The sequence below is a fragment of the Rhinolophus sinicus genome, chromosome 16, assembly GCF_057876585.1.
Source record: "Rhinolophus sinicus isolate RSI-liver-muscle chromosome 16, RSI-T2T, whole genome shotgun sequence".
In the NCBI taxonomy this organism is placed as follows: Eukaryota; Metazoa; Chordata; class Mammalia; order Chiroptera; family Rhinolophidae; genus Rhinolophus; species Rhinolophus sinicus.
The window spans coordinates 52009663-52032939 of record NC_142516.1 but is presented as its reverse complement, the minus strand read 5'-3'; the positions used below and the strand labels follow the sequence as shown (position 1 = coordinate 52032939).

The 23277-nt window shown below is 41.3% G+C and overlaps 1 protein-coding gene and 1 long non-coding RNA gene across 2 annotated transcripts in view; one reads left to right on the top strand and one right to left on the bottom strand.

Annotated features, from left to right (window-relative positions):
- Nucleotides 1–23277, bottom strand: part of SLC1A1 (solute carrier family 1 member 1) — a 75601-nt gene that overhangs the window by 18436 nt on the left and 33888 nt on the right. Inside the window, exons 2-6 of the mRNA XM_019729921.3 lie at nucleotides 21824–21964; nucleotides 6577–6669; nucleotides 4794–4908; nucleotides 3547–3589; nucleotides 2026–2124 (exon numbers count right to left, since the gene is read on the bottom strand). Coding sequence (XP_019585480.1) covers nucleotides 2026–2124; nucleotides 3547–3589; nucleotides 4794–4908; nucleotides 6577–6669; nucleotides 21824–21964 — 491 coding nt within the window. The remainder of the gene's footprint in view (nucleotides 1–2025; nucleotides 2125–3546; nucleotides 3590–4793; nucleotides 4909–6576; nucleotides 6670–21823; nucleotides 21965–23277) is intronic.
- LOC141571121 (uncharacterized) overlaps nucleotides 1–23277 on the top strand; it is a 73716-nt gene that overhangs the window by 24712 nt on the left and 25727 nt on the right. The gene's annotated exons all lie outside the window — the stretch shown is intronic.

Below are 23277 nucleotides of genomic sequence, written 5' to 3'. Positions count from 1 at the left end.
AATTGAATTGAGAACTCAGAAATAAACTGACACATATATGGGCAGATAATTTGAAACAAAGGAGCCAGAAACAAACAATGAAGAAAAGACAGCCTCTTCAATAAATGATGCTGGGAAAATTGGAAAGACACATGCAAAAGGATGAAACTAGACTGCTATCTGTCACCATGTACTAAAATTAACTTAAAGACCTAAACATAAGACCTGAAACAATAAATTGTGTAGAAGAAAACATAGGTACTAAACTTATGGACCTTGGTTGGGTTCAGAGAGGATTTTATGAATTTGACCTCAAAGGGAAGGAAGTAAAAGCAAAAGTAAATGAATGGGGACTATATCAAACTAAAAAGCTTATGCACAGCAAAAGAAACCATCAACAAAACAAAGGCAGCCAACCAAATGGGAAAAGATATTTGTGAACAACACTTGTGATAAGGGGCAAATATCTAAAATATATAATGAATTCATAAAACTCAACAACAGAAAAACAAACAATACAATTAAAACATGGGCAGAGGACCTGAACAGACACTTCTCCCAAGAAGACATACAAATGGCCAACAGATACATGCAAAAATGCTCAACTTCACTAGCTATTAAGGAAATGCAAATTAAAACACAATGAGATACCACCTCATACCTGTTAGAATGGCTATTATCAATAAGACAAGTAATAACAAGTGTTGGAGAGGCTCTGGAGAAAAAGGAACCCTCATACAGTGCTGGTGGGAATGTAAATTGGTATGGCCACTCCGGAAAACACTATGGAGGTTCCTCACAAACTTAAGAATAGAATTACCACATGACCCAGCAATCCCTCTTCTGGGTATCTACCAAAAAAATCTGAAAACATCCATAAAGATATATGTACCCCTATGTTCATTGCAGCATTATTCATGGTGGCCAGGACATGGAAACAACCAAAGTGTACTTCGATATATGACTGGAGAAAGAAGATGTGGTACATATATATAATGGAATACTACTCAGCCATAAGACAAGATGAAACAGTGCCATTTGCAACAACATGGATGGATCTTGAGATTATCACGCTAAGTGAAATAAGTCAGACAGAAAAAGTCGAGAACCGTATGACTTCATTCATATGTGGGATATAAAACTAAAAACAACAAAGGAACAAGACAAACAAAGGAACAAAATCTCATAGACAGAGACAACAGTTTAGTGGTTACCAGAGAGTAAGGGACAGGGGAGTAAAAGAGGGTATAGGTGATCAAATATATGGTGATAGAAAGAAATTTGACTTTGGGTGGTAAACACACAATGCAATATATAGATGATGTATTAGAGAATTGTACATTTGAAACCTATATATATATATATATATATATATTTGTTTTTGGGGAGGCGCAACCCACCATCCCATGCAGGAGTCGAACCGGCAACCTGTTGTTAAGAGCACATATTGTATAACCAGCTGAGCCATCCGGCCGCCCTCCAGGGGCTCAGCAGCAGCTCATTGTCTTCAATCTGGTTGCGGAGGGCACAGCTCACTGGCCCATGTGGGAATTGAACCGAAAACCCTGTTCTCAGAGCTTGCGCTCTAACCAACTGAGTCATCTGGCTGCCTGAAACCTATAATTTTACTAACTAATATCACCCTAATAAATTTAATAAAAATTAAAAAAATATAAACAGCAAAATCACCATGAAAAAGGACACAATGTGAAAACTGTGGCATAAACACCCAACAAAAAAGGGTATTTGTTTATAGTACGAGAGCTGAAGCAAGAAGGCAGAGCTTTGCTTTGTTCAGCCTCAGCTGGGAACATGTGCATGGGCTGACTTCACATTTTCACTGCTCTTTGCGTGTCTACAAAGGACACGAACGGGCCTTGCATGTTGACTCTGAGGTTGCAAATACATTTTAGCGTGTAGGTGAATTCACAAATGTGGAACCCAAGAGTGATGAGGGTTGACTGTATTCCACCTCCTGCTCACGACTCACGACTCAGCCTCTGCCTACCGGGGAAGGAGCACGGGTGAAAAGGAAGGAAATGGTACCTTGGGAATAGCAGTTGTCATGGCAGGAGTGACAGATGCTTCTGTTATGTTCATCCCTGGCTCACTGGGAGGCTTCACTTCTTCACGCATGGTTTTATACTGCAAGTTGGAGGGAAAAAAAGGACAAAGAAATAAACGAAGGAAGAGTTTGTTGAGCACCCGAGGCTAAACCACAGGAATACGTTATTGGACCAAACAAGGGCCACTGCAGGGTTCTACTTCAGAGGGTTCTATTGGCTCCAGGTTTTGACAGTACCTTTTATGAGGCTTTGGAACCAAAAGTGGAATTGAGAAATCCAAACCGCTGACTCCCACAGCCACCATTCAATGATGTCAAAATGTCCTCTCACGTCCATAATAAAGGACACATGAATGGAGCAATAATGTGAAAGAAAGCATAGGTTTTATTTGTAGGTGCGTCAACAGACAGACTCTACAGGGATCCTGCCAATCGTTTTTTTTTGTTTCTGTTTATTTATTCATTTACTATTTGTAATCTGGAAGAAACCCTCATCACTTTGATAAATGTAGTCACTATGACTTTAATAAACATGAACAACTATACGGTTATTCCAAAATCAACATTCCCTTTAGGGCTATTCCATGAGATTTCTGTTGAATCCCCTTCCTTCAGCCCTTTCTGGTTTTGCACAGATTCAGTCGAGAGAATTAAGAAAGAGCTAGTATACATGACACCAGGCATACATGTCATTCCTACGAGGCTCTGCCAACACCGAGAACCTTACAAGTGACCACTGTGGCTGAAATGCAAAGGCACCCCTGAAATAGTGGTGGTTCTGTGCTGCTTGGAGGTCGGCAGGGAGCAGTTTAATTGCCATTTTGTTGGTACACACAGAGGTCTCTGTTCATGTAATTTATGTAAATGAATTCAGCAGTGTGTGATAGACTCAGCTGTCTAAGTGCATAGATAAACGAGAGAAAAAGGCTTGAAGGAAATGGAGGGAAGAGATTGTTAAATCTCCTAGAGAAAAAATCACGGCTTTGTTACATTGCTCTGTAGAGTGCCAGCAATGGGGAGAGAATGATTAAGGAAAAGACCAAATACCAGGAACACTAACCACCCATGCGAGTCAGACACTGATTTCCCCACAAGGGAAAGGAAAGAGAAGATGGAGGACTACTTTTTTTTTACTGCATGGCACCTGCAGACAGTCTAAGTTTCTTCACAAATATAACGTGGTTCTCCAAAGATCGGTACTAGGAACCACATTTTAAAACACTCATTTGTTTGACAAGTTCCTTACTTGCTCCATTTGAGCTCTTTGGGGGGAAAAACAGCTTAATGACAAAGGGAGCAGGGCAAGCTACAACAGGGCCTTCACTGTGGCTGGAATGACCAGGGATATGGAACAGAGGAGTCACCCGAAATCCCTCCATTCACAGGTCCATTTCCTGCCATTTTTGATGGGCTAATTCCATTCATTGGGTCAGAGCAGGAAAAGAAAATCTTACTTGGTAATGGGAAGAGGGGAGCAATTTGAGGGCAAAAGTCAATATTACCTGCTGAAAACAGGCTTGGATAAGGTTCTCAGGGAACATATTCCTGTTGGAGACATGAAAAGCAGTATTATGTGAAGGCAAAAGTGTTTTGTTTGTCATAACCAACACATTGGTACAATGGTGGAAATGAGTGTAACATAGGATTAGTTCTCTGGTTTCTCCCTTGCATAATACTTCTTTGTATTAAGATTTATTTTTCCCAGTTAGGTTTCAACCAAGTATAGAACGCTCTCCTCATCAACGTCACTTAACTGATTCACTGAGTAACCGATATGTTTGTTGTCCTTGGTGAAACACTGTATTGGCAGGTGGACACTCACAGTTAGAGACCTCTTTAAGATTCTGCATATTTCTATTTTCATTGACGAGAATGTATGCTTACCAAGAGTCCATTACATTTCTTGCCAAATTCTCTATGCCAATTGCAATTATCATCGTAATTACGGAATTGAAAATTATGTAAATCAATGAAATATAAGTGTGAAATGGAAGGTATGGTTTCTATAAAAACTAAGCTGAGTGCCTGGAAACTCAATCAAGACAAATGACTAACATTTCTGTGGTTAAATTAGGTGTGGGAAGACAACTGAAATAAAAACTGGAAGGATTCAGCAGTCAGCTTTCTTTGCAAGTTGCCTGCTCTATTTCATGGAAACTGAATCTGGAAATTGTAGATGATGCATTTATAAGGGCAGCATATGCAACAGAAATAATATAAAATTACAATCAACTGACACACGCAAAAACCTTGACCCTACATTAAAAAATTGGCAAATAAATGCATTTAAGTTTTAAGTGTAAACAAAATATGTAATGCATACCTTGTCATTATTTTATGATTCTCTGCTTTAATTGCTATCTATTAACGTAACCAATTTCCAGCCTCGAATGCTTCAGATAAGAGGGTTTTTCCTGTACAATTAAAACATTTATTTCTTCAAGTGTGCTTCAGAACTGACCATGCAACCCAGCCTAACATCTTAATGCAACAAGTATACTTTCTGCATCTCTGTCCATCCTGAATCCTGATAGAAGAGCCTGTTCCTTCCGCTCCCTGTTGGAACCACAACCTGGCAAGCAGGACTGACCCTGTAATTTGCAGGGTCCAGGGCAAAATGAAAATGCACAATTTAAAAATTATTAAAAATTTCAAGACAACGACAGCTGAGCATTAAACCAAACACAGGGGCCTTTGTGACCACAGATGTCACATGTCTATGAAGCCACCCTGCTGGCAAGACACTCACCTGATCAGGTCTAACATGGCATCCACCGTGCTGACGTCAGGGCTGCTGCCTGTCCTGTCAATTTCATCCACTTTCTGGGTGACGCCAGGCTGGATGCTCACCACCAGCACAATACCTGTGGCCAAGGACAACACCCACAAGCATTGAGACCCTTCCAGGGCACCTGGCACCCCTAGTGCATCCTTCTTAGAACCAGTGGGCATAGTGGTACCAGGCAATCCTGGGATGGGGACCCGGAGGGCCAACCAAAATGCTCAGTCTCGGCTGGGACCTCAGCCGCAGCCTTACTTTTCCATTTAAGTGAAGCAGAAGAACTCTTCCTGTGTTTTTCTTTAAAAAGGAAGGGGGTTACATTCCAGAATTGGTTCTGGAAACACCTGCTGAGAAAAATTTTCTTTTTTTCTTTAGCTTATGATGTCAGCCTAGGCAGGGGGTGAGGGTGATTTATTTTCCAACTCAAGGCACTCGTTCAATATCTTTCTGCAACTCTTACCCACAGATGCTGGTTATTTTCCTGAGGGTCACACAGATCAAGCCTTCTTTTCCTTCCATACCACACGCCTTCAAATATCTGAAAGCTATTGTGTAACTCAAAACAGATTAGGGTTGGGAAAAGTTGTTGTTCTGTGTGACTTTCAGGGGGTGGAATGAGGAAAAAAATAGACAGGAGTTATGGGGACATAGTTCTTACTGTAAGGAAGAACGGTCCAAATGGAGAGCGCCTGAAAGTGCCATTTTGGCCTTTGATGTAATGGGTTGTGGTCACTTGAGGTTTCTGGACAGAGGTGGGAGGTTGTAGGAGATCAAGGCATTGGAGGTTGTTAGGAGAGGAATGAAGAAGACAAAAGTCCCCGTGCCCTTTATTGCGCCTGCTAAGGGGGAAAGCAAATCCAAGCGGGTAGGACTTCCAGGATGCTGAATGGGTCCGTTTTGCTAATAGGAGTCGTCACTGGGCAGTGGAAGGGCCATGAGTGGACGTGGTCCGCTCTTCTTTCTCAGGGTTACAGAAAAGATATACACCCAGCTTTTTCCTTTGTGTTGGCCTCCCTCAGGAACCTCGTGAGGAGATGTGGCTTTGGTTTAAGGCAGGATTCAGGCCTTCCTAGGTCCCCTGGCCTAGTAACTCTAAAAGCTCCCCGTGTCTTATCAGTTCATTAAAGCAGAGCTGCGAGGGTTAAGCTGGCTGCATCGGAGTACATTCCCTTCCACTCTTCTCACTCTGGGCATCCTTCTTAAAATGTCACACTAGGTCACAAAGGATGGACCATACTTTCTTCACAAAAGAATGCCAAAGGGACAAGAGCAGCTATAGTCCCTTATCAGGACTTCCTCCCTTTCTTCATATGGAATTTACACTCAGCAAGACTCCGTTAGCCATTAGCTTTCAGTACTATGTGAAATTTGAAATGAACTCAAATGCTATCTTTCTGGAAATCTTTTATAATGACTCAATTCCACTATTATTGACTAACAAGTTTAAAGATTGTATAAGCTCTCAGCTTCACTTCCCTCTACCCCGTGACCCTGATAAGGCACACACCGACACGCTCATTCTGTTTCTTACTGGAGACATTAGTGAAAAGGATTGTGGCTAAAATTCAGTCAGTATTCTATTTTTTTCATATAAAAGGGGCTGTGTTGACTTCAAGCCAAAAAGCTTCATGGTAGGGTGACAATACTACTTTCTGATTTTTAAAAAATTGTTTATTTAAAAAAGTCCAACTACTTTTAAATGAAACATCACAATTATGCAGCGGAAAAGGGATTCGGAAATAAACTTTACCTAGAATTACAGCAATGACAGTGGTACAGAAATAATATACGACAGCACGCAGACCAATTTTTCCAGATACGTTGGAATCCAGTGCAGCAACACCTAAAAGGGGGAAGAGGGGAGAAGTCAAATTACATTGCTTTTTAAGAGACTGCTTTCCAGGACTGGTGGTGATTTAATCCTTCAGGTGTGAAATAAAGAGCTGAGAGCCATCTCTGGATCTGCTAGGCTTATCTCACACATTTGTCTGGGTAAGATGCGAAGGGCAAAAGAAGCTCTTCAAAAATTCCAAACAGTTCTCCTTCCATCACCATATATTTCTGGGTGATGAACACACGACATGCTATATAGATGATGTACTATAGATGACAGTACACTTGAAATCTATGTAACTTTACTAATAATTGTCACCCCAATAAACTATAATTAAAAAAGAATTCCAAACAGCATTGAGAGATGGGAGCCTAGTGAGTGACCATTTCCCATCTGGCGAATCCTCACTGCCTCAACCCACAGCGAGGGCCACGCCTTTGGCTCCTCTGGGCAGTAGTCATAAGACATAGTCAAAAGGAGCCCCCCTCCATCTACATTTCCTCTAAGAACTTGATCAAGATTTGTACAGCACTCAACATCCTTTTGGAATTCAGTATCAAGGAAAAGTTTATCTTGAAGAACTGAGAAAATTTTTTCATCACACAATGAAAATTGTGTAACTCTTGATTGTTTCCCCTTCTGCCTTTTCTGTCAGGAAGCTCAGAGTCAACTTACAGGGTAACTTTACATGTGATTATAAAAGTAACATATGTTCATTATAATTATCTGAAAAACAAAAAAAAGAAAACAAAAATCAAGAAAAGAAAAAAAGCAGGAAACAAAAATCACTTCACCTCATCAGACATACTTATACTAATATTCTGGTGAATTTTCTTCCAGTATTTTTTCTTAACATTTTGTAAACAGAGCTGAGATGGTAGTTTTTAATCCTTTTCCTCTTTTTAATACTATATTATGTAAGCATTTATTATTATTAAATTACCCGATGGTAATTTTAAAGACTACATAATCTTCTGTCATGTGGCTGTACCATAACGTATTTAATCACCCACTTATTGCTGGATCTTTAGATAGTCTCAGGGCCAAACTCAATAATAAATCACAGTAATTTCATTAACCATCCTGGTGAGCATGTTTCATTCTTCTTTTCATGATTTTCAAATTGCTTCTGTGTTAACAATTTTATTGTGTATGGCTCTGATGGTGACATACCTTAAAATTTCCATTTTAAAGAGGCAGGATATAAATAAAAAGTTCTGATGGCACAGGTGACTTAAGAGATTTATGGCCACATTATTAGATCTAGTTTCAAATGGTCTTTGGCTGCCAATAAAATGAATATTGCCTGGACTTGCAAGAGTTATGCCAAGGATAGTTATAGAGGTGGAAGGCATACATCCCTCCTTGCTAGAAAGCCTTGCCCTTCATCAAAGATGCTTGTAGAAGTGGAGTTAATGATGCAGCTTTCTCTAAATGGGCTATTTCTATGTGGGACACGGGGCAAGCTGAGAAGCCACCAAACCATCTTTCAGCAAGCTGTCATTTGGAGGTTTCAGACTGCCCTGCCTGATTTCCAAAAAGAGAATTACATTCTAAATCAAAGGATCACCACAGAAAATGGTTTTTTGAGTCTGCAGCACATGTGAGTTGTCCCATAACTGTTTGCAAAAACCTGAAATACAGGGTAGTAGGAAAAATGAAGAGGTTGTCACGAAGCAACCCCAAGGAAAAGGCAGTAAACCTGTAGTCTCGAGTAGCTTTTACACTTGCTCCTCACACTATAAAAGGCCCACCTATTTTTTTAAGTAACTGGAGGATTATGCTCCTCACATATAATGAAACATAGCTGATGTACGAGGAAAATCTATAAGGAGGCGATCATCATTATGATGACAGAACAAGTCATCTCTCAGTCTAAACACATGGCTCAGTCTCTATCCCTCTGGCTGTTGATTGCTCCTTTGGAAGTTAAATGTTTTGAGAGAAGGGCCTCTGGCCTCTAGCAGCCACCCTGGGATGTTATTCAGGGCCCATTCACCAACCTGCTGGGCAAGACTGTGCAATTACCATATACAGAGGGCGTCAAAAAATTGTATACACATTTTAAGAAAGGAAAAAACTGTTTTAAAATTGTAATACTCAATATATACCGATAACAAAAGATGAATACAAGTCACGTGTATACATTGTTTTGGCACCCCCAGTATATCTATGATGGGTATATTGCAACAGTCACATCCTTGAGTAACCTTGATGATAGATTCTGTTCTCTTTCTTTGGGAAAAATACAGTTTGCTGAGAAGGCTTTCTTTTCCTAATGGGAAGACAGTTAAAAATAAAAATTCTGCAACAAACAACAATAACAACAACAACAACAAAATCAAGAGACACTGAAAGCCGTAATTCAGAAACAAATGGAGTATCTCATATTTGATTTTGGTCTCTTAAAAAAAAAGCATAACAGTAATGCATATTTATAAGTTTTCTAAGTATATTATATGATTCTAAAATGTGTCTATTCCATTTTAGAGCTCTGTGCATTATTTTGATAAACAATTATAATCATTATTTATAACAATATGCTAGTTTAAAAGAAAAACAAGAAAATGAAGAGAACTCTTGAGTAACCTGTCTAAGCTCCTGTATCCCTGACCTAGTAGAGGATGTATTTTCAGATATACAAGTGTTTGGTAGACGTCCAATTTAAGCAGCTCCCTGTCCCTAAGGTGCTGATAAGTGACAGGCTCACAGGGTGGCTGCAGAACTGGTCTCGGGTATGTGTTTTGTGTCCTCTCAGGGTTTTCTTCCAGCAGTGAAACAAATTAAATCTACGTGGGTAATTGTTTCCAGCATATGTTAACATGTCTTAATTTGTCTTAATGATTTCGCCATGGGCACTTTCTATTCCAGGACCCGGCTTCCAATAAAAGTCTTCATAATAATAAGATTCTCGGTGGAAATATCTTCAACAAATACAAATGTGTCAGAGTCTAGAAACTCATCAGGTAGTCTCCTTAGAAACCACTTGTACAGGGTAGTTGGGTTCGGTTTCCAGGGTGACCACCCATGACAGACCTCCACGTGAGAACACATTTACTATCTTAGTGTCTATCATCACTTTTTTTTTTTTCCATTAGTATGTACTCCACCCCACGACTACCCCCAACCTTTTTTCCCTAATGGCCACTCCCATGAAATTTTAATATCATAGACAAACTTTATATCTGTTTATGTACTAACTGTATACATATGCTTTTCACATAAAAAGAGTAAGTTTCTCTCCCTTACTCCCCAAAACCAGCTTTTGTTGCCTTGGGGGCGCTATTTCTCCTGTGGAGAATGTGTGGTTTAGCTCAATGGATATGTCGTGTGAATGGTACCTTAGTCTAGATGTTGGACTTTGAAGAGGGTGCCTCGCCATCAGTTTCTCAGTCATACTAGCCACATGCAACTTGCGGCTACTGCAATGGACAGCACCAATAAAGAACATTTCCATCATCACAGGAAGTTCCATTGGGTAACGCAGGTCTAGACTGTGTAGCATGGGGATAGAGCCAGTATGACACAGTGCTTGAAAATATGACCCCATCCCTTACTGGGGCAGGACACATGACACACCCATTTTAGTCCTAAAAACAGGTGAAATATCACCGTGCTTTATTCTGGAGCTTTACTCTCAATAGCCACCTGGCTTTCTTGCTTTCAGGCCATGGCTTGTGTCCTGTGCAGTATAGAGGACAACCTCTCTTTACAGTCCACTTCCAGAAGTCACTTCTTCTGGGACTGGATCCCTCCCCTCTGGGAGTTGAAGGAGAAGGGACTGTGCAGGGATACATTACAGAGCAGGTGTGACGAGATCTCCATAGAAATCAAAGGTGTTTAAAATCATTTACAGCAATTGGACAATGATTTTTATATCTGTTGACTGTAATAACCAAAAATATGGCTAGCATTTTGTATGTCTTTGTTTTGTATATCTTTTTCCAGTAATTCATTTTCTTATAGTTTATAAAGATTATTGATCTGTGACAGATTGGAAACTTAAAAAAACGGCATCTTTTCCCTCCAGTCTAAAAACTGGATGCTTTGCAAAGCAGAGGTGCTGCGAGCTCTCAGAGGAGCCAGAGGTGCCACCTGGCTGAGGTGACCAGGAGCAGCTCGCAGCAGGTAGCACTTGCATTGGCCAGAAAAAGAGGAGCAGGATTCTGACAAACTTTCTTTGCTTGACCGTACTTTAGTCTGGCTTATGGACCTTCTCCTAGGCCCATCTGTGTATTTCCTTACAAACTCCAGTTCTGGCAAGAAACCTGCTGAGTCAGTTTAACCAGAAGCCCCTACCCTGATATCTGGGAATCTGATCAGCTTATCAGATATTGTCCTCCATTACCCCCCAGGTGATGTCTGATCACACTGGCCTATCTTCAACAAGAAGCAGGTTAGGTCAGTTTAGCCAGAATCCCCCTTACCCAGGATGTTTCCTCTAGTAATTTTCCATCCCCTGACCCACGACCCTGCTCGTGGCCATCAATTCCCACTTGCCCAGGCTGTAATCAGAGTTGAGCCCCATCTCTCTCCTCCATTGCAAAATCCCATTGTCACGGTCCCTACTTGATGGTACTGAATGAAGCCTGCTTTATTATCTTTAACAAGTGTCACTGGATTTTTTTATTTTTTTCTTTATCAAATCCAGTTACCAGTGAGCCCAAGGGTGTGCTTTAAAACCAGGGACAATTCTGAGGCTGGGCTGTGACCTAGAAACAGGGATACAAACCAAAGTTGTCCTTAGAAGTTAGGGGCACCTGCTACCTCTTTGTGTTAAGAAACCACACTTGGGTTTTCACCTCATCAGAAGAGGCTCTGATGAGCTGGGGTGCTGGCTCGTGGCCAACACAGTAATAATCTATTTGAACTTTTTGTAAAAACACTACAAAGGAAGCCGTTGCCGTTTGCTAAACAATAGCATGTTTTAAAAATAAACAGCCGAGAGCAAAAGACTCCTTTTGAGAGCTCTCTGATGAAGCTGCCACCCACTGGAAAATAAAGTTTGTGTGACCATCTCTCCACCTAGTGATTAAGGTGTCAGAATTAACTTCGTTATTGGACATTTTTGTTTAGTTTGGCATTTGATGGTGCTTCACAATTGTGAACGTACACCACATCCAAGGAACTCACTGTTGCACCCTGGTATTGGGATGATTCTGTCTTTCTGTCAGCAGCAGAGAAGCCATCAGCATGGAGAGAGACAAGCATGGGCTCTGAGGGGACAGACTGGGCCCAAATCCCAGCTTTCTCCTCCCAGATTTAGTTTCGCTATCTATCAAATGGAGGTTTTAAATGCCTCTACCTCCTAAAGGGTAATTGTGAGGAGTACGCAGCTTGCATAGCTGTTAGGAGGATGAGACATATCTAACACATGCCTAGTCCAGTGCCTAGAACTTAATTTGTACTTAGCACACAGCCTCCATTATTATTGAATGAAATGCTCAATGTGAAGTATGTCACCAAACAAATGGAAGGCGCTTAAGTGTTAACTCCTTCATTCCCTCACTCCTTCTTCCATAATCTCTCTGTATTTCTTCATCGCATGGTCCCTAGAGATCTTCTAAAAACATAAATCAGGCCATTTCACAAGCAGGTATAAGCCTCCAATGGCACTTCAGGTAACACAGAAAATCCTTGCTCCAGCTAACGAGACTCTGCAGGAACGGTGCTTGCCTGCCTCCCAGTCCCAATTTGTGCCACCTTCCCTTGGCCTCACCCTCCTCCCGCCCTCTTCTGGAGCAGACCAAGCGCCTGCCCATTTCAAGGATGTACAAAGACTCTTCCCTCCAGTGGACCACTTTTCCCTACCCTTGGCTACTTTCGAGTTCTTTCCTCAGAGTCCTTCCCCGAGTCTCCATGCTGAATCAGGCTCTCTAGTTGTCCTCCCTTGGCATCCTGTTCATGTCATGTTTCACATTTTTTTATCAATGGGTACACTGAACATCTGTCTTTCTCACTAGACTATCAGCTCCTTGATGGCAGACCTAGAATCTGCCTGTTCACGGTATGTCCTCAGTGCCCAGCACATAACAGGAGCTCTGTAAACGTGTGGATTGAAGGAACAACCTAGTTATTTATATATAGCTGCCTTCCCCAGGCCCTTCCTTCCAGGCTCTGGTCCCTGGGCACAGTCCCTGGAACAGAATATTCCAGAATGAAACCTGACACTTTGTGTCCGTCCCAGGTGCTACCCTTAGGAGCTGTGTGATTTTGGAAAAGCAGCTTAATTTCTCTTGAACTTCCTGTTTCCTCATCTCTAAAGATAGAGGTAAGGTCCCACCTACTGTACTCCTTTATTGGGTTGCTATGAGGATTAAACACACAAATTCATTCCCAGGGAAAACAAGGCTAGATACCATCTCACTTTGTTCATCCAGGGCACAGGAAAATCTCTGCAGCTTGGATTAATGCCCCTCGGATGTTAAAAGGGAAGAGGAAAGGCAGAGGGGAACATGCAAAATATATTTCTGTGCACGTGTCACCCAGGACATCTATTTTTCTTAGAGACTTTAATACAAAGAACTCCCTTAAAATAGGTTCTATCACCACTGCAGACTATTCTGTGAAGTTGACGAAACAACCTGGTTGTCAGGCAGAACCAACTAAAGGTCACTTTGCAGCCTCTGTCAGCAGGTTCACATTTGATGTTCAAAACGTGTCAAGAAGCAGCGGGCTGGTCTCCTGCTTCCTCAGCAGTCCAGAAAGCTGTTTTAACACATTTTTTTATGCCACAAAGTGTGGTGGTATTTGTACTGGGACCAATTTCTTAGAAGACCCCATGAGCTTTCCTAGGAGGCTTATTGTCTAATAAAAGCATTAAACACACCTCAGAGGATCTGAGGCCTCAGCCTTTCCCTTCAAAGCCCGTATCAGCGCTTCGACATCAGGAGAGCTACGAGCTCAGTGAAACTTTTCTGGTTTTGTACCACAGCCTGATTGTTACCGGGCTCTGTTGTTGCTTCTCCTTATCCTACAAAGTTGGTAGCTCCGGCTTCTGGGTAGAAGCTACTGGTATGCTGGTGAACGTCATACACCAGGGGCAGAGCAAGTCTTTTTATACTGTTTTCATTTCTAGAATGAATGCATTGTATGTACTCCCATGTGTATGGCTCACTTCTCATAGTGGCCCTGCAGCTTCTGATGCCAATGCAGGCTTTCTAGACATTTCTGTGGATGAAAAAGGGGTTCTACAGAAAGTAACCTCACAGGGTGATCTGATCATAAATTCCTCACTGGGCAGGTCATGGGGGGTAGTCAGGCCCCAGGCCTATAACTTCTTAGTAAAAGGCTTATCTTTGCCTTAAGCAAGCCCTGTCCATTGTTTCTGTGCATCTAGGGTAACACACCTTTGACATAAGCATAACTACCCACAGGAGGAAAACTGCCCGACTGTCACTCCCTGAAGCGTTTGAGATCTTGCTTCCTGGCATACGTTGTCAGTTTTGGCTCCAATAAGCTCTTAAAGAAATTCTCTACAGGTTTGGATGTTTCTTAACATCGACACTTCCGACAGTATTAGACAAAAGAATAAATGAAACAAATGACCTAGCACTTTAAATGCACCATGAACAGGACTATTATTTCCCTATGTTACAGTTGAGGACAAGTTAAGTCACTTGTTCAAGGTGTCACAGCTAGTAAATGGCAAAGCCAGGACTCAAACCTGCACAGGCTGATTCCTGCATCTGTGCTTTTCACCACTAGACTCCTGCCCCTCTCTATCTATTGCCACTAACAAAGATTTTTTTGCTTGACCAAACTTTAGTCAGCCTCCTGCAACTTCTCCTAGGCCCACGTATATACTTCCTTGTAAAATCTAGTTTGGGCACGAACCGTGCTAAGTCAGTTTAACCAGAACCCCACCCCCACCCTCTATCCATATTAGTATCTAATTAGGTTGCTTATCCTCTACCATCCACCTTGAAGTCTGATTTCCCTGGCCCGCCTACACCAATAATCCTCCGTACCCCTGATGTTTCCTCTTAGTCATTTTCCATCCACTGACCGACCCCCCCCACCCTGCTCCTCACCATGAGTTCCCACTTGTCATGTTGTATTCATTCAGAGTTCAGCCCAATCTCTATCCCCCACGGCAAAAATCCCACTGCAGGGGTCCCTACCCCTGTCACAGTGCGCCTGGATAAAGCCTGCCTTACCATCTTTAACAAGTGTTATTGAGTTTTTTTCTTGTACAATACTCGCCCACCTGAAGATCGTTCAGGGTGGCCCTTTGGAGAGAAGGCGCAGGGAGGAGTCACTGCTGTAACTTGCTTCCCCAGGCCCACAGGCTCAAGTCCAGAGCCCTCAGGAAGGCACACGACCCCAGGAAGCCACATGCTCCCCCTTCCATTCCCATTCCTCGTCCCCAGGTCTCCAGGATTCCAAAGTCTCACTGTCCTCCAAGATGCCACGCCTTCTGCTATTTCCTTCTGCCTACAATGCCCACCCCACTTCATCTGATTCCTATCTTTTCCTTAAAACTCCACCCCGGTGTCCCCTCCAATGTCCTCATTCCCACAAAGCACTTATCACACAGCATTGCAATGTACCCTTTCTTGCAGGACAGGGCTTCTTTTTGTATCTGAGTGCTTACCAAGAGCCTGAGACATTGAAGATGGAATCAAAGAATGAATGAATAAATGGTGCCTGCATTCAACACATAAGAGGTGCCTTAGAATCCCCTCGTGGTTTCGCACTGCTTTTTTTTTTTCTTTTTTAAGAGACAAAACCAAGTTAACTCATAGTGAAATAGAGCCATGAAGCTGTCTTGTACCAGTTTAGGCAGAAGGAAAGCTCACTCTCCAGGCTTCAGTCGCTGTGTTCTAACTCAACACAAATTTCCTGATGGTCTTAGGGAAATGTTTACAGTTCATGTGTGCGAAACTGCTTAGGCCATCTTATATTCTCGGTTCCCATACAAGGCGGCAGAAAGAGAAAGGAGGCAGGTACTCCTTGAAATGCAGGCAAAGCCCAGTGGTTTCAGATGCTGCAAATGAGGCAAGACGTTCTTTCTCAGCTTGTATAATCTTATGCTCCAGCATGGAGTTTTAAGTTTGTAAGTCACTTTGAAATGGCAATCTTCATAGAGACGTAACTACATAAAATCACCAATGTTTCAAGAAAAGCATGCATACTTCCTACCACAGCTGAAGTTGACACTGAATGCTCTTAGCTACCTAACAGTGAGCTGTACAACCAACTGACAAGTGCATCATCAACTCTTAGGCCTTCTTGTCAACAAGGGAACTCGTGCACCTGGCCATCAGAAAGCCTGGGGTCTATGATTAGGTGAGTGGTAGGAACCCCACCCTCTTAATAGGTGCTTTTCTGTGAGTGTTTTCACATAGTTGGGGTTAAACATGTTTGTTGAATTAAACTGAACCCCACTGTAGGGAGACACATGGCACAGTTCTTTCTACTGGGGGATGTGGGATAGTTTCTTGGCACATAGCTGCTTATGAGTAAATGAATACATATCCTTAAAAAAAATTCCTTCCCAAGCCCAAACGATCCAAGTGTGTCACACCTGCAAATCTTGCATTTAAGAATAGAAGTCTCCCGAAACCTTGACTGACTGCACTTTAGCCTGCTCCACCCTCCACTTTTCAGGGTCTCTTCAAGGCCTTTACACTCACTGTTTGGTAGGAGTGTGTTTGGTATGTTGGTTTATTTTGTCACCTGGATTCCACCTTAACTAGATTGTATCTTGAGAGTCAGAATCTAATCTTATCTTTCATCTCAGAAGGAGTCACCTGCCAGCTGGCCTCCTGTTTTTTGTAAATAAATATTTTATTGGCACACAGCCGTGCCCAACATTTACATATTGTCTACGGCTGCTTTTCTGTGACAACTAGTTGGGTAGTTGGACAGAGACTCCACAGTCTGAAAGGCCTAAATATTCACTATCTGGCCCTTTACAAAAAAAGCGTCGGGTGGTGAGGCTTGAAAAGAAACTGACTCATGTATGTATTCTACATCTGGCTGTTTAATTGTTTGTATCTGAGCCTTTGTTAAAAGGTAGTGGAAAACTTATGCCCTAAGAGGTGAGATGACCTAAGAAATTTGAAATCCTGATGTAGAAGTTGGAGTAAGAACCATGTAAAGTTTGGAACAATTCTTTTTTTTTTAAAATCTTCCAAGGGTGGAGTCTTAAATTTATCTTTGGAGAAGCTCCCCACAAATATAAATCCATTACCCAGCCAGTGCTCTTGTGGACACTGGAAAGTCTTCCACAAACAGATCACAAAGGTTTTCCACCGAAGTCTTCAGTACTAGGACCCAGGGACTCTGTGGCTTGTGGTGGAGGGAAAGGAGGGGATTTTCTTGGCTTGGTATAAACTTGGAGTGCATGGCGCTGCAAACCAGTGTTGCTTCTTGAGGAGCCAGCATTTGTAGGAAATCCTAAGTAAGGTGCCACAGAAGTGGGTAGGAATGGACATCTTGCTCTGGAGGGGGAACTGCATGGGAGCCGGCATGGACTTGGCACCGCCCAACCTGGACAGACTCTGAGTCCTGCAAGTTGGGTGGTCATGCCACAACCCAGCAGGTACTAATGGCATCCTTTGTAGTGCAAGCCTCTAGTGTGAGGGGGGTTTCCTCTGACGTGGGTATTCCACAGTGGCACGCATCCCAGGAGGCCGCTGCTCCCGGGCCAGGACAGGAGGACCTGTGTGATAAACTTCTTAGAATAGCGTCCGGTGGTGAGGTGTAGGGTGCGGCAATGCCTGGAACATCTTCATATGGAGGGATAAAGCAGCCCCAGCTTCCTGGAGGCAGGATGGCAGCTAAGCAGAGGGGCAGTCCCCTTACGGGACCCTGGGGCTCTCAGAAGAGCCCCTTCAGGGAGCAGCTGGATGTCCCCATGGGTGTTCCACTTGCTTTGATCCCTCAGCCTATCATAAAACTTTGTCCCAAGGAGCCTGCTCTCAGGTGCGCTATGAAGAATTAAGTTCTCATTCCTATCTTAGGGGGGAGGAGCAAAGGGGGAAGCTCCCTAGGATCAGAGGGGTGGCAGCAGCCAGAGGAGACACCAGGATTGGCAGCTGTGCCCAGCGGAGCACTTCTGGCCCAGGTGGTAGTGGCAAAGAGGCAGGAGCGGAAGAGGTGGGGACCGCCTCCTGAGCACAACTGAGACAGTGTCCTGGAAAGACGTTCAGGGAACCTCTGGGAGCGGGAGCCAAGGGGCTGTTCCATTTCTGTGCTGCTCGTATGGAGGAGGCTCATGTCATCACACTTTGTGTATGAAAGAAAATGTGACCCCAATTTAAACTCACTGGCTGGTGAGACCTGCACCAGGATTTTGCAGAGCTACCATTTTCAGGCAGGCTCAGAAGCCATTGATTTCCCTTGTTATTTCTCTCCTGGTCTGATATAAATACGGCTTTCAGACCTAAATGTTAACAGGGCTCAAGCAGAGACATTCTGTCTATGGCACAAGTATGACCCTCAGGATGTAAATTATGGGTAGAATTCTGTTAGTGCCTACAGCCTCTGAAAATGCCTGGAGATTATGTCTCTGTGCCTTCTCTTTCTCTCTCTTTTTGGTTTTAAAGCAAATTCCAGACATTGTCATTTCATCCCTACATAAACCCATTAAATCCCTACACTAATCCCTATATTAAAAGATAAGAATATTTTCTTATGTAACTAAATGCCATTTTCACCACTAACAAAATTATCAACAATTTCTTGATACCATCTAATAACCAGTCAATATTTAAATTTCCCTGATTAATATGACATCTTACCCTCACCATCACATGAAGAGGGATTCTTCCGTGTTTTTTTTTGTTTGTTTGTTTTTTTAAATAGCTATACAGTAAGTATTTTTATGTCAGCAGAGGCTTTGACGGCAGAGGCTTTTTTCCCTACTTGTTAATCTAGCAAGAGAGTTTCCTTTATGCCGAAGCTTCGGTCTCAATTTTTGCAGTGTCTTTATCTCTAATTTACGTATATTTAGGGCTCATTCAACTCTCCCCAGACTCCAATATGCATCCTCCATTGGCCTAATTCTTGGATAAAATAAGCTATTGATCTGCTGGCTTTTAAAATGGGAGAGCTCCAGGGGGTTCCTGAGTATTTTCTAACTTCTGCTTTAGCCTCCTACCTGCGTTGGGTGGGGGAGGCTGAGCTCCACTGCAGGATGGGGGTCGGGGGTAAAAGGCGGGCCTGAGCTGCAGGGACACGGAGCAGGGCTGGGGAGGAGAAAAGTGGGGAGCCCCAGAAGCAAGGCTAGAGGAACACAGGGCACAATCCATTCCACTTTCTTTTTTTAAACAAACAAACAAAGATTTATAAAAAAAAAAAAAGAAAGAAAGAAAATACAAAATAGAAACAAATAAAAGTAACATGTGTTTGCCTTAAAAATGTAAAGAAAACCCAAGGAATCACATTTTCTTACTATCCAGATCTAACCATTGTTAACCATTTGGTTTTGGTCCCAACTTTTAAAATGTACATAAATGCTAATAAAATGTGGACTGCAAATAACATCCTGTTATATAATGCAACGCTCTTACTTTATACCATAATAGGAACATTTCCACATGTCATTAAATGTTTCCAAAACACGGTTTTTAATAGTTGCATGGAGTCCTAATTTATGCATAAAATACACACTTCGATGGCTCATAATTTATCACCATTATAAAAAAATCCTATCATGAACATCCTTGTACCTAAGTCTTTGAACATATCTCTGATTACTTCTTTATGACAAATTCTAAGAAGCAATATTACTAAAAGGAAAGATCCGAACATTTTTCAAACTGCCCCCCATAAAGTTTGTTCCAATTTATACAGTAACCAACAATGTATGATTGAGCCCATTTCCCCACAGCCTTGCCAAAACTAGTTATTACTTTTTCATTTTAATCTGACAATTTAAAACATGAATATGGAATCACTGTCCCCATCCTGCTTTGTTCATGTCCCTTAAATCTTTGACCAATTTTTTTTTGTTCCATGTCAAGAGCATGGGTAGTTCTGCTCTGTAACTCCTATTAATAGTAGGGGTTTGGTGAAGGAAAAATGTAGCAATTTCCAGACCTGTGCTACAGCTTCAAAAAACAGCTGGGTCACGCAAGTGGAATGCTGAGGGTTGCAAATTATTTTCCTAGATTAAGTGCAAGGCTGAAGTAGCACCCGAAACAGCCAGACTGCAAAAATCTCACCAGTTATAGATTGCCAAGAGCTGTACATATTTCCAAACGTCGAATATCATACAACTAGTATACTGAGGCATGCATTACCTTTTCTTCTAAAACCTGGCTTACTGCACAAGTTTTGAATTTGCTGCCTAATTTGGATCAACCTTCCATACCTTTCTCCACAGACACAAGATTTAAATAGCATCGGTCACCAGGTGGTTTATGAACCTGTGCAACTGCATGCAAAATACAGTATATACTCTGTGCACCTGTGAACATTTTTCTCAGGAGAGAGTCCAAAGCTTCCATTATGTTCTCAAAGGAGCCTAAGAAAAGATTAAGAATCTTTGATATGGAGAAAATTCTACGGGGTTGTAGCGGTAATGCCTGTAGTGGCCAGTAGGTAAGGTAAATCAATGAAGTGGATGAGGTATTAGGCAATAGGCATTTGGGGGACAGCGGTGCCCTCAAATGCACTGGCCCTAAGTAAACAGAGTAGCTGTCTCTCGGCTCCAGACCACTGTTAGTGTGTGGGTAAATGGGTTCAGTATTTCTTGATTTTATTGTTTTCAGAGAAAACCAGAAATCTACACGCTTACATAAAATCTTCCAAATTTTAAATGCTTACAACAACGTCAAGCTAAAGAAACAAACATTCTATGGTACAAACAACTAGTCTGCTGATTTAGCCCTCAGGCTGCAGGGCCTAAAAGAAGCAAGGCACTTCAAAACATAATTAAACTCATAAATAAAATTAATTAAATGCTCTCTTTAAGTTTGTAATAAGCCCAGAACACCAAGACCAGTTAAGAACAAGGCTCCCAAGGGATTCTAGTCAGACTGGTTTGGTATTTGAAAAGTTCAATGGCTAAATCTACAGCCCTTCAAACAATGCCACTGCTGAATGCAGCAGATCCTGACATCCCTCTCCCTTCCCCAGCCAATGTCCACTATTCTACATAGATCAGTCCCAGGTCTCTTTAGTGGCAGTGGAGAGAAAAATGTTCTAGAAGAGGATATGAAGATCGGACCATTAGGTTCATGTAAGTGCACGGTGGCAAGTTAGCGAGCTTAATTGTCCGACCTTTTCATATGTCAATAATCTTAATTGCATGGCTATATAAAACCCTGATTTTCAAGCTGACAACACTAGTGACTATCATGCCACAATGTTGCCTATTGCCAGAATTAACCTAAGTACAAGAAACTAAGAAATGCAGAGAGAAGCTTAGCATACCCAGACAAATGATAATTTTGTAAACCAAATTAATCTCCATCTACATAAGGGAGCTTGCCCTTTAAAGGGAACCTGCAATATAATGATCAATAAGGGAAAAATCATTTCCAAAATTAACTGTGTCACAGGTTCAGATTTAAAAATACTAGGCATTTAAAATATGGTGCAAACCTATAATTAAACCTTTCCCACAGGATGTGGCTGCTGGTCCCATGGGCAAATTTCCAGGGCAGGTTTATAACCAGTTCTGAGTTCTGTGGAGGAGTGAAGTGGGTGAAGAGAACGGGACAGGACCCAAAGGCAGCTGCTGAGAGGGCAGGAGGCAGGACAGCTGCAGCTGGGAAACAGATGAGTGAACTCCTGAAAATGTGATCAAAACTGACAACCACATTTTCCCTCAGAATACTGGCTGACATTTCAGTGACCAGAGAGGCTTTTTTATTTTTTAAGTTTTTAAAAATTCTGTGCCCTGGAAAGAGTTTTATTTATAATATGTTTGAAAATGGCATCTTCCTCACAGGACATCATATTCTGGTCAAAATGAAGACATGAGCTGTGGTGGACAGTACTGTAGGCAGAGAAATGCCACTTTGTGAATTATGAAATATTTCCATTCAAGCAAATACACACTTTCCAAGTAAGGAGTGCGTGTGTGTGTGTGTGTGTGTGTGTTGGATACACCAAATACATTCAGATTTTTTCCATAATTAGAAAAGTACAATTTAAGTGGTAGCTCCTTAAAAAATCATAGAGAACATCAGTTTTCTCAAGGTACCTGTAATCATGCTCGATACAATTAATGGCAAAATGATGAGTTTCAGCATCCTCATTAGGATTTCTCCAGGAAAGGCAAAGTAGAACTTCTCCAGATTAGAGAGCTTGGTGTACTCTCGAACCAAGACTCCTATGGCAATCCCTAAGAAACAGAATTGGAGAGAAGAAAAGAACACTGTTGAGTTCTCCTGTAATAAATTTCTATGGAAAAATTCCCCCCAAAGCACGAATTTTAATGGCAAAAAACCAGTTTAGATAATCTCCCATCTGAGTCTGTAAATTTTAGACTTCAAAAACAAATCACATTTTAATGAGGAGAAAGTGCAACTTGGTAAATCTGTAAAAAACATTCTTCATGTGAAAAATTTGTTTTCATTTCTTCTCCTTCAATATTTACGATGACAAAACATCACAAAATACTGTGAGAAAGAAAAGAAATTCATTCTCTGGTCAACCCAATATAACTATTCTGTTTTTACATACCACCCTTATTCTTTGTCTAGCTTAGATATCTTACGTATTTTATAGTTTACATGTAATTTTTAATTTTTCTCATATTTTTCTCATAAATACTGTTTACACTACTTTTATAATTTTAATAGAACATGAGATTCTGTTGGTTTGATACATTTACCATATTGTTGAACAATTATGTTCTCTAATGCTCTGCATTCTTTTCAGTTCTTTGTAAATAATGATGTGTTCAATTTGTTTGATCAAGAGGCTTTTTACAAAGTTTCTGATCCTGAATACCTTAGACATTTAGGTGTATAATTATGTGAGTAGGGAAATAGTCAATATCAAGAAATGTTACACATTCTCTGAAAGCTTGCCTTAATAAGAGATCTTTATGAAATCTACCTGTTGTGATAATTAAAAATCACAAATTTTAAATATTTTTTCTTTATCCTCTTCCAAATGGTTCTAGTAATATCTAACTATCCTATGCCATCCCACTTTCCATTTACCCCCTTCACACCCCTCCATTTTTTAACCAAGAAATAAAATGAGCTGGGATTACTCCCACATCTTTTTTCCTTCATCAACATGTTAATTAGAAGTAAAATGACTAAAGGGCAGGAATATTCAAGGAGGGCATCACTGGATATGCTAAATCACAAATGTGAAAATTTAGAGTTGTTTGGGCAAAGTTAAGAAGTCTAGGACAATGAAAAGAAGTGTGAATTATACTCAACACTAGAATTTTTATTTAAATTTAGGTATACTTCCTGTGTCCACTAGTAGACCAAACAGATGAACCTCACAGGATACATCTGTGTAGTAACTAATTCTTAGCTTAGTTTTATTTTCCTATATATTTTACTTTTGCCTTGATCTCTTTGTTTTGTGCATACATTACTGTATTTCTGATCAGCCATTTTAAATTATATTTGGAACAAACATATACACATAAATGTTTTTCAAATTGTACCATGACAGTGAAAAAACCCCTCT